General features: G+C 31.6%; 1 protein-coding gene across 1 annotated transcript in view; it reads left to right on the top strand.

The window, feature by feature from the left end:
* The window catches only part of LOC114331778 (soluble guanylate cyclase 89Db-like), a 56,131-nt gene that overhangs the window by 19,288 nt on the left and 24,287 nt on the right, over positions 1 to 12,556 (top strand). Inside the window, exons 3-5 of the mRNA XM_050657618.1 lie at positions 5,238 to 5,431; positions 9,295 to 9,431; positions 9,666 to 9,905. Of these exons, the coding sequence (XP_050513575.1) occupies positions 5,238 to 5,431; positions 9,295 to 9,431; positions 9,666 to 9,905 (571 nt within the window). The remainder of the gene's footprint in view (positions 1 to 5,237; positions 5,432 to 9,294; positions 9,432 to 9,665; positions 9,906 to 12,556) is intronic.

Raw genomic sequence — 12,556 nt, 5'->3', positions numbered from 1 at the left:
TTTGTGCCTCATTCTAAAACTAAAAGATATAATTTTAAAAAAGCAAATTTTCCTCTATTGTACTCAGAATTTCTTAATTGCGACTGGAGTTTTTTAAGATTTCTTAATTGTGACATGTCTGATGATGTAAATACAGTCATAGAATTATTTTATGCTAAGATATATGAATTATTTGATATGTGTGTACTAATATACAGAAATTATATACGTCAATATCCTACATGGTACAATGCGGAAATAATTACAATGATAAAGTTGAAATAAAAAAATATCAAAAATTATAAGAAAACAGGGAATATACTTTATATGCATGAATTTAAAAGGTTGCGAAAAATAATAAAACAAATGATTAAAACTGAATATAACGCTTATCTTGAAAAAATTTAGACTAGTATTTCCAACGAATCTAATAATTTCTGGGCATATGTTCATGCAAAGAATAAAACTTCTAGAATCCCAGGTGAAATGTGTTACAACGGCGATACATTTAATAATCCTCACGATATAATCCATGCTTTTAAGATGTTTTTTGAAAAAGTTTATATACCTGTCGAAAACAATGCATTTGATAACCAAGAATGTAGAAATATCTATTTACCCACTATTAATTTTAGCGAATTTCAAGAAAACGAAATTTTGGTAGCATTTAAAAAAATTAAAAATAAAATGACGTCCGGACCGGATAATATTCCAGCATTTTTAATCAAAGATTGTTCTCGCGTATTTGTAAAGCCACTTCAAAAAATGTTTAACTTATCAATTAAAACAGGAACTTATCCCGAACTGTGGAAAAATGCAAAAGTATGCCCTGTATTCAAAAACGGAACGAAATCTGATGTATCCAATTACAGACCAGTATCTTTGTTATGCAATTTTTCAAAGGTTTTCGAAGTAACTGTATATAATCGTATATATCCTTCTGTTAGGGGATGGATATCATCTTATCAACATGGCTTTATAGATAAACGCTCTACTGTATCAAACTTAGCTGTAATAACTCAATATATTTCAGATGTTTTGGATGTACAAGGTGAAGTAGATGTAATATATACTGATTTTTCTAAGGCGTTTGACAATGTTGATCACAAATATCTTCTCTTTAAATTATCAAATTTAGGATTTTCTGGAAACATTTTAAAGTTACTTGAAAGCTATTTAATAGGTAGGAGCCAATTTGTATCATATACTGGTTTCACATCAGAATTAATCTTTACTACATCCGGCGTTCCACAGGGATCAAACTTAGGTCCATTTTTGTTCCTATTATATATCAACGATTTATTTTTAGATATCAATAACAGAAAATTATGTTTTGCGGATGATCTTAAAATATACTGTGAAATTAAAACAATTGCTAACTGTATAGATTTGCAGAACGATCTAAATTATATAGATATTTGGTGTATAAAAAACAAACTTTTTCTTAATGTCAATAAATGTAAAGTAGTAAGATATTCTAGGAAGGAAAATAAGGTTGATTTTAATTATGTAATTCAGGGGTCAGAACTGGAAAAATGTAATAGCATTAAATACTTAGGGGTTATATCTGATTCAAAATTAACCTTTAATGACCATATTGAGCAGAAAGTATCTCATGCTATGAAAATGTACGGTTTTATCATCAGAAACTGTAGAAATTTTAGCGATATAAGACCGATTAAACTGCTGTATCTATCGTTAGTGCGAACAAAACTAGAATATTGTAGCTTAATTTGGTATCCTATTTATAGATGTTATATGCAACAGATCGAAAAGGTACATCGGAAACTTTTAAAATATTTAGCATTTAAGGTTGATGGAGTATATTCTGCTCATGGTTATGATTACGATTTGTTATGTAATAGGTTTGATATTGTAAGTTTAGAGTTAAGAAGAGTTATATTTTCGGTTTCATTTTTATTTAAGTTATTACACAACTGTATTGACTGCAGCGATATATTAGACCAAATTAAATTTAATGTGCCACGAATATCTTCCAGGTCAACTATCGTGTATACTTGTCCACGCGCGAGAACAAACATGTTACTAAAGTCACCGATTTATGTTATGTGCGATAACTACAACAAAATATCCAACTATTGTGATATTTTTTCATGCTCAATTAATCATCTATTTGATACCGCATTGGTTTATGGAGTACCTTAAATTGTTAATTTTTTTATTTATTTTTTTTATTTCTTATTTATATAGTTATTTGTTTAATTAAATTCTGATTGTATGCTAACTAAAAATTGTTCAAATTTTTATCCTAGAAATGGGAAACTGTTGGGTAATAAAGCTATTATTTATTTATTTATTTATTTATTTATCGGCAGACGCGTCTGCCGATGTGTAAAGGAGCCATAACACGCAGCTGTCATACTGCCTTGAATAAAATTTTACCCCTGTAAAAATCGCTAAAATGGTGGTAATTTTGGTGTCTTTGAAATCGAGGCTTTTTGATAGACTGAATACAATTAGACTGAGGAGTAATAACTAATTTTTTTTACTAGCCGGTCTTTATAAATCGGTCTTCTCGCAAAAAATTTAAAAATAAGACTATTTGTACAAAAAGTAAAAAGAGTAATATTATTATCAGAGCATGCTTTAAATATAGTCATTCTATTGCCAAAAAATAACTTCAAGAAATTATTCAACCCCTCCGTGGCTCAGTGGTAAGAGAGTCTACCTTTTGACTCAAATATTGTGAATTCAAATCCTGGCTGGGTGGAAATTTTTCCTTTATTAAAAATTTAATAGATGAAAATAATTTCTATCCTTGTGGGATCGGTATTCACCTGAGGTACCACAGACTTTCGGATACAATAAGTGTCTCTTTGTAAAATCGACTTTACTAAGTAACTAGACATTTACACAACACACACACATTACACATTACTCCCCTACTGTGAAACCCTTGGAACTGGCTTAATGACTAAAAATGTCAATGTCATTAAGAAAAAAAAGTATTCCTAATTAGTGAAACATGGTTATTATAATAATATTACAATATTTTACTTCTTATTTTACCTACTCATTACAGCTAATGTACCGGGTGTCCCAATAAGAATGGCTCTCGGCCATATCTCAGGAACCGTTTATAGTACAGCTTTGAGAAAAAAATATTTATAACAAAAGTTGCTACGGGAAAAGCCTGGAAATTATTTTCATAATTCTAGGTCCACCGCTAAAGGGCGTAATTGAATATCAAAAATTAAAAAAATCAAAATTTTATAAAATTTACCCAATGAAAGAGTACTGAAAATGCGACCATCGTATTCTTCATAAAATTATGCGCATATTTGATTTAACAAGTTTAAGTCTACCTTTCCAAATAAGAGGTGGGGGTGAGTGGGAACCTTCTTATGAAAAAATGGCTGTAAGTCCGGTTCTACTAAATCGAATTTTGCATACTTGGTCTTGTTGAAAACAGCTCTTTCTTGTCAATGTAAGAGTCTTATTTTCGAAATAGTGTAATAAGTAATATGCCAGCTAGGAGGCGCTATTTAATTATTTTTGGAAATCTAGTTTTTTTTGGAGAATATTAAATACAAGTATGCATCTTTAATCCTGTATTATAAAATTAGACTAAATTAGCAACATAATACCGAAAACCTCATGTCGATACCTACCTTTTTATATCTCGAGATATCTTAAGAAACATGTAAATTTTAAACAACTGTTAATGTCACCGGTAAATGAAGTTAAGGAAAATTAGTGTGCTATGGAAAAAACAAAGAAACATTTTCCAGATGTAAACGTATATAAATAATTAATTTAATTTAATTTTAATTTAAACAACAATAAGGCAAACAACACTATAAAATATAACAAAGAAATAAAAGCAACAAGCAACTACTTACTTAGTGACGACCTAAATGTTCAAATTGTTGCCCATCATTTTTTATGCAAGCATTTACTCTCTCGAGAGTAGATTGAACAGCAGTCTCGATTTTTGCTCTCGCAATGCTTTGAATGGCGTTTCGTATTCTTTAGATTATGTTTTCTCGAGTAGTGCGCCTAGCGGCAAAAATAAGGTCTTTCATCCGTCCCCATAAATAAAAGTAACTATAAAACAGTTAAATATGTTGCTGTTCAATCTACTCTTGAAAGAGTAAATGCTTGCATCGAAAGTGATGGGCCACAATTTGAACATTTAGGCCGTCACTAAGTAAGTAGTTGCTTTTATTTCTTTGTTATAAGTATTTTATAGTGTTGTTTGTATTATTATCGTTTTACTTAATAATATACATACGTTTACATCTGGAAAATATTTATTTGTTTTTTCCATAGCACACTGCTTTTCCTTAACTTCTTTTACCGGTGACAGTAACAGTTATGTTTAAAATTTACACACTTCTTAAGATATCTCGAGACGAAAAAAAGGTATCGACATGCGGTTTTCAGTATTATGTTGCTAATTTGGTCTAATTTTGTAATAAAGGATTAAAGATGCCCACTTGTATTTAAAATTTTCCAAAGAAAACTAGATTTCCGAAAATAATTAAATAACGCCTCCTAGCTGGCATATTACTTATTAGGCTATTTCGAAAATAAGACACTTACATTGACGAAGAAGAGCTGTTTTCAACAAGACCAAGTATGAAAAATTTGATTTAGCAGAACCGGACTTACAGTCATTTGTTCATAAGAAGGTTCCCACTCACGCCCACCTCTTATTTGCAAAGGTAGACTTAAACTTGTAAAATCAAATATGCGTAGAATTTTATGAAGAATACGATGATGGGATTTCTAGTGCCCTTTCGTTGGGCAAATTTTGTAAAATTTTGATTTTTTAATTTTTGATATTCAATTACGCCCTCTAGCGGTGGAACTACAATTATGAAAATAATTTCCAGGCTTTTCTAGAGGCAACCTTTTTTATAAAGATTTTTTTCTCAAAGCTGTACTAAAAACGGTTCCTGAAATATGGCCGAGGGCCATTCTTATTGGGACACCCGGTACATACTATGTTAATAAATATTATAAATATATTATGTTTAATATTTATCAAGAACACATAGTGTACATTTTACAAATAAAAATATTAATGTTAATTATTTAAAATAAATGCATTCCTTTTTGTATTTTTTTTTTGTTTTGTTTTTTGTTTTGTTTTTTTTTACTACGATAAGATGTCAACCCGGTTCATCCCCCCGGAGGTTTAAATCCTCTTAGTAATTTTTTTTCTTTAATTTTTTTTTTAATTTTTTTTTATATTTTTTTGTATTGTATAATATGATTATTATTGTTTTTAGGTATGATATTACTATCAAAGCCACAGGCAGGTACTTCACAGATTTCTTGGAGAGCGTGGATAATATCCACACTCAGTTCCGGTTCACTTATCCCAAAATGCAGAGCCCTTCAATGTATTTGACAAATATTGATGTGAACGGATGTGTGTTGGTCTACAGAAGTGGTAGACAAGGATTCACACAGTACATTATGGGTAACTCGTATTTAAAGTTAATTTATCTATCTTTAAATGTTCAGTGACAATTTTTTTAAAGCTTAGCTCAAAATTGGTCTGTTTCTGCCACATCCCAGGCAACCAAATAACGTTTACAAAACGTTGAAAAGACGTCATAATTATCACCAAACCACGTCAGTTTGTCACGTTTTTTCGACGTCGAAAGTCACGTGAATACGTCCCACCATAAATGACGTCATTTTTATCACGTTTTAGATAGGTGATACAAAAAACATAGTTTTTATGTCGCTTTTTAGATTATTTTTCATTTTATGGTTTTAAAAATACACAATAATAATTATTCGTATGGGTATTGTTGGTATTATATTGCAATTTTTCATTTAACTGTTTTAAATTTAGCTTATTATATAGGCTAAGGTATACTTACTGTGTCAAAACTGAAACAACATATAAACTAATAAATAATTTATAAACAAATTAATTTAATTAAACTCGATAACACATAATTAGTTCATTAACAGAAAATATTTACCAAAACAAAACACAACCTCAAACCGTTTTCAAGAAGAACTATTGCATTAAACTAACTCACTACTCACTTGAGAAAAACGAATAAAAATCTCTTAATTAACACGTTTGTTCAACTAAATATCTAAATGAAAAGTCATTTTTTACCACACAAAGCACGTAAAAAATAAATGAAAAATTTCTTATGACAATTTAAGCTTATAAACGTCAATATACAACATAACATTGTAAGCATTAACCCGTTAAGCTCCTCCCATTTTTGTGACGTCAGACTTGGGCTGTCTGAAATCAAAACGTATTTTTAAACGTATTTTAATGTCAATAATCTTACGTATTTAATATTACCTACAAAAGACGTTTATACGACGTAATGTTCAAACACGTGTGTATATTCAACCATTAGCTGACGTTTCCTCGACGTTATTGACGTCACTTGGCTGCCTGGGATCATCTTTATGGCTCCGTAAATTATTCTTAGGCCTTTCCTCTCAAAATTTTCCAGAAGATCATTGTCTTTTTGAATAAGTGTCCAAGTTTGAGTCATTTATTAAGACTAGCCTTCTATATATTTCTCGAGATATTCATATATTTACATAATATATGTATGGGGTGGTGAATTGGAAAACGAGCCATAGGAAACTCAACGTAAAATTCTTAACTGATGAATTCCTGCTTTCCTAATTATTTTACATAAAAAGGCGTGAGAAACTATTTGTTGAGGATTTAAATCTGTATTGAAAACAACTGTTAAAATTGTTCTACAAATTAATCATATTTCAAAATTTTGTAAAATGTAATACATTTTTCAGAGTATCACGCCAAAATTAGGTCGAACACAGTGCAATAATGTGTATAACGGTTGCGTTAGGTCATAATGAAATTAACCATATTTGAAGTGTCAATATTTTTATTTTAAGTTGATAAAATACCCTCAGTTGAGCAGAAAGTATTACTAATAAAGATGTTTTATTCAGTGAATAGTGCGCACACTGTCAGTTAAATAGTTACGTGTAACGTGTAGCTAAACTTTTACACACATACCTACTGTAGCAAACGTATTATATTTTTCAAAATTTTGGATTGTGTTTAAATCGTAAAACAATTTTAACTTTTGTTTTTAATAGAGATTTCAATCCTCTGCAAATAGTGTCTCATGACTTTTAATGTAAAATAATTAGGGAAGCAGGAATTCAACAGTTTAAAATTTTACATTGAGTTTCCTATGGTCCGTTTTACCATTCACTACCCGGTATGGCCTAGGGAAACAAAGCTTAATAATTCTGTTTGAAAGTAGACTAGAAAAAAAAGCTGACAGTAAATAAAACACAATCACATAGTAAAACAAATTGGGAAAAACAAGACGCACTGTAAACAAAAAAGGGAAAGACATAAATAATAAAGAACTCATTACCTTGATTTACTGAAGATATAAAAACTGTGTAAAAAGGGTACAGGCAAAAATAAGAACCACAAAAGAGACATAATATGTACTGGAAAATATTCAGGGAGGTCATTGAACACGACTTTTATGTAGCGAGAAAGGGTCTGAACATTTTGAAAGATAAATGTAATGAAATTTCTTTGTATTTGTGGTACTGAAAGAGTAAAGGCAAAATCGCCGTTTTTAGATAGGCCGCATTATGTCTAACGTTTCACTAGGTTGGTAACTAACGTTTTTCATTCCCTTGATCACATCTTCTATAATTCTTAGTTGTTTTCCGAATTGTTTTCTCTTTTTTGACCTGTGTATTTTTTTCTTACTTTGTTTTACTCAGTATTTTTTCATAGATATTTCATTTCTTCTAGCCTGAGATTTAATGTATATCATATTTTTAGCTTCAGTAATTTTCTTCGGTTTGAGTAACAGCTATAATTTCTTTGTATTTGCTGTTTTCTGACGATTATCTCAAGCGGGTTTGTTAAGTCTAGTTTTTTCATTTATCGTTAATTATGTTTATTTGTTTAATTTGAGTGCCAGAAAAATATAGCCACTGTCTTGTTTAAAGAGACTGTAAGATTGCCAGTTTTTATTTAAAGTTCATGACACACTTCATAAGCTTCATATCTTCGTTCCTGTTTTTGTTCTGTTGTGTTGGTTTTTTGGTTATACTGTAGCATAAGAATTTCCTCCTTATTCTTATTTTCCATCCATCCATCCAATGGCACTACAGCCCAAATCGGGCCTTGGCCTCCTTCAACAAGCTTCTCCAATCATTTCGATTTACCGCTGTTCTTTTCCATGAACGCGTTCCCAGGAAGTTCCTGGCATCCTCATCGACTTCGTCTTCCCATCTCTTTTTAGGTCTTCCAACAGGTCTTTTTCCCTGCATTCTTGCATTCAGCAATTTTTTGGGGATTCTATTCTCATGCATGCGGGCCACGTGCCCTGCCCACCGTAATCTCTGCAGTTTAGTGTATTGTGCTATAGTTGGTTCGCTATATTGTTCGTATATTTCTCTATTATACCTAATTCGCCAGTTGTTATTTTCACTTATTGGGCCCAGTATCCTACGTAATATTTTTCTTTCAAACACATCTAATGCATTGGCAGATTTCTGTGTCACCACCCATGTTTCGCAGCCATAACTTACTATGGGCCTGATTATTGTTTTATATACACGGAGTTTTGTTTTCCGGTGTACGTCTCGCGATTTGAATATGTGTATGTATCGCGAAATAGGCTTTATTTGCCAGCACAAGCCTTCTATTTATTTCCGGTTCTTCTTCATTGCTTGCGACCAGATCCATTCCTAAGTACGTGAATCTATTCACGTGTTCTATATCGTCTATAAAGTGTTGTTGTTGCGCCGGTCTATTTGATCTGGTTTGTATGAGTAGTTTTGTTTTATTTGTATTTATTGCTAGCCCTACTGCTTCTGCACTCTGTTTCAACTCAACGTAGGTTTCTTCCACTGCATTCATTGTTCTGCTCATTATGTTTATATCATCTGCGTATGCTGTTAATTGGGTATTTGGCCTTATTCTTATTTTGCATTTCGGTATTTGGATGTTACTGGGTGTCTAGGACCTACGTAGAGGAATATGTTTCAGAAGAATAGTTTAATGTAAAAAAAAACTCTTTGAGGTTTAAAAAGGTTATCAACTATTTATTATTATTATACTAAAATCACAATAAAGATGCACTAGCAATAAACAAACCAGGATACGTTAAATCATGATTTACAATGTATAATCTTTGTAAATCATGATTTGGGATTTACAATGTATATACATTGTAAATCATGATTGGGGAGTGCTCCTTGTAACATTCAACGTGTCTTGGTTTGTTTATTTCTAGTTCATCTTTATTGTGATTTTAGTATAGTTTAGCAGTTTTTAATTATGTATTTTAGGCCAACTGGTACAGGTTGCTAAAGATTTTTATAACTTAACGCTTAATGTAAAGGTACTGGAAAAAGCATCTTCAGCTAGTGGAAATAGAAACTATGTTATTGTCACTTTTCGATTGAATTTTGATAACAGAGCATACGTAAGTACATAAATAAAACTTGCTAATTAGAAAACAAGTACAAACCTAGACAGATGAACAAATAAGACATATACCATATACACTGATCGTCCCCCTCCTCACCCCGTTTGTATCTTTCTTTAAAAATACTGTCTTTTATTATAGAAAGTTAATGTACATCAAAACTAATACAATCTTAAAACCTTACCAATGCGATATAGAATTATTCTTTTTTCTTATTATTTTTTTTTCTAGATGCTTCATAAGTCACGAAAAGAATCCTTTCATAGAAGTGGCTTGTTGACGTCTTTTTCAAGCGAGATCCTTTTAGATCTTTTTCCATTTTGCTTAATACTTGACGACCAAATGCACATTATATCAACAGGCAAAAAATTTTTGGAAATATGGAAAGGAACAGAAAATTTTTACGATAAACCTTTAACTAACTACTTTAAATTACGGAGGCCAAAGGGTATATCGTTTACATGGAAAAACGTAAGTAAACAAAAGCAAAAATGCTTGTAATAATCTCTTTGGTGTTATTGCATTTATACACACAACGCAAATGTCTAAGAATATTTTAATAATTTGACAATACCAATGACAAAAATTTCATGACCATTTAAATTTGCTTGTACTATAATTATTGTTGATACAGACACTCACTCCTTATCAAAAAAAAATTGTAGAACTGATAGCAATACGTGTTCTAAAATGTTTTTTATAAGGGACAAAAGAATCGACATTTTTATGATTTGTTTATTTTAAATTTTAGTCACTTTATACCATTCTTGCTTAATAGGTGAGTTAAAGATATTGTCTTTTTACCATGCAACGACAACATTTAACGTTGGACGAGATGAATAGAGCCGTGGGCTTCCTTCAAGCTGGTATGCGACAAACTCAAGTTACTGACCAGCTGGGTGTCTCCCAAAGCGTCGTAAGTCGTTTTTGGCGTCGGTTTAGAGACTCTGGGAGTCCAGCCGAGCAACATCCAGGACGTGGTCGCTCTACAACCGTCGCTCAAGACCGATATTTAATTTTAAATGCCAGAAGGCAGCCAACAATCGCAGCACCCGAGCTGGTTAATGAATTACAGCTTGCACATAATGTAACAATCAGCCGCAGTACTGTGAGGAATCGTCTCCATGAAGCCAATCTTCGTAGTCGGCGACCACTGAGATGTCCACCTCTATCTAGAGGCAATCGCGCTGCAAGATTAACCTGGTGTCAAGAGTTTCAGAATTGGACTGACAATGACTGGGTCACAGTTTTGTTTAGTGACGAGTCTAGATATGGATTTCATCCAGATTCTCGTCGGACAAGAGTTTGGAGACGATCCGGAAATGAAGAACGATTACGACATCTTCAAGAAGTGTATGCATACAGAGGTGGTACATTAATGGTATGGGGCGGAATCATGATTGATGGAAGAACTGACCTCATTTTCCCACGTGGCTTTCTCAGAAGTCAGCAATATTTGGACACTATTCTTGAACCTGTTGTGCGCCCGTTTGCTGCTGCTGTTGGAGAAAATTTTTACTTTATGCATGATAACGCTCGACCACATGTTGCGCATATTGTAACAAATTGTTATGTGTGTATTGCTGTGGCCAGCACAATCACCGGGCTTGAATTCCATTGAGCATGTATGGGACATGCTCCAACGAAGAATTACTCCACATATGGGCCATATCTACAATGAGTTTCAATTAAAAGAACTTCTGAGAGAACAATGGACACAACTACCTCAAGCAGACATTAACAATGTGATTCGGAGCATGAACAGTACATGTAGAGCTGTGATAAACCAACGTGGTGGCCATACTTTATTTTAAGTTTATATTTCGTATTTTTGACATTTTATGGTGATATGTAAAACATGCCTCCAATTTTTTTGCAATTTATGGTTTTTGACATATTAAACAACAATTTAAACTACAAATTTTGTATTACTTTTTTTTAAGTTGATTACAGATAAACAAAATAGGTCTATTTATAAAAATATTCCTAGACTTTTGCGTTGTGTGCATTTTAAGTTATGTGTGATTTTGACATTTTTTTCTACTTAAATATTTAAAGCAATTTTAAAACGTTTTTATATAGGTATACTTTACTTGTTCTTTGTCTCTTTGTCACTGTATCCGAGAAAAAATTTGTAATCGATTTTAAACATACTTCCCGACTAGGTGGAGATCTGAAATTTTTAGAATAGCTTAGAACTCTTTTACAATGCAATATTTAACAGCTTTTACACGGATGCATTGAGTTATATCATTCAAAAAAATTATAGTCATTTTAATACTGTTGCACTAGAACTTATATGCCAAGTATTTATCTCCATACCTAACATCCAATATGTATTGTATAGTAGCTAGGATACCTGGATTTCACCCAGGAGGCTCGGATTCGATTCCCAATATCAGAAAGCCTTTTTTTGATTAAAATTTTGATTTGAAAAATAATTGTTTTTATAATACTTTTTTATATTGTGTCCTATAAATAATAAAAACGTGGTATTATAAAAAGTTCTTTTTTATAAAAATGTAATTATCTTCGTAAATCCATGATTTCATTAATCTATTTTCTTACTGTTTTTGTCAGTAAAGTACTTTCTACCACTAGTCCAGAGAAATAAGGTTTTTGTCGGGACACTTGAGCAGCCAGGTTGCAAAGGGATTTTTTGGGTATTATATACCTAATACATTATAAATACAAAAATGCCCGTCACAGTTCGGACGAGAAATTTAGTTATTAACAAATAAGAGTCAAAAATGGCAGTTTTTTCGTTTAAATCGCTACAGGTAAAAATAGGGTAATTGAATATCTTATTTATAATATTTTTCTTTTAGTAGATGAGCCAAGGTTGAAAATATCGCTTTTTAAATTTTGGTCCGATCATTTTTTGCTTCGGAAATTGCAATATAAGACTAAAATTTCAAAAACGAAAAATGTGCTATAACTTTTGCGAAAATGGCCTTAAGACTTTCATATTGCACGAAAAGTTGAATCAAACATTCCGTATAATGCACAAAAATTTTTAAGACGATTCGTCAATTAGTTTAAATTTTGTTCAATTTGTTTATCGCAAAGAGCTTTTTTTTCGCAATGTTATTTTTCAAAAAATAATAACGACATAGCAATTC

The sequence above is a fragment of the Diabrotica virgifera genome, chromosome 8 (assembly GCF_917563875.1).
Source record: "Diabrotica virgifera virgifera chromosome 8, PGI_DIABVI_V3a".
NCBI classification, from domain to species: domain Eukaryota; kingdom Metazoa; phylum Arthropoda; class Insecta; order Coleoptera; family Chrysomelidae; genus Diabrotica; species Diabrotica virgifera.
Note: the sequence above shows the minus strand (reverse complement) of the source record. Positions and strands in the feature narration are given on the sequence as shown.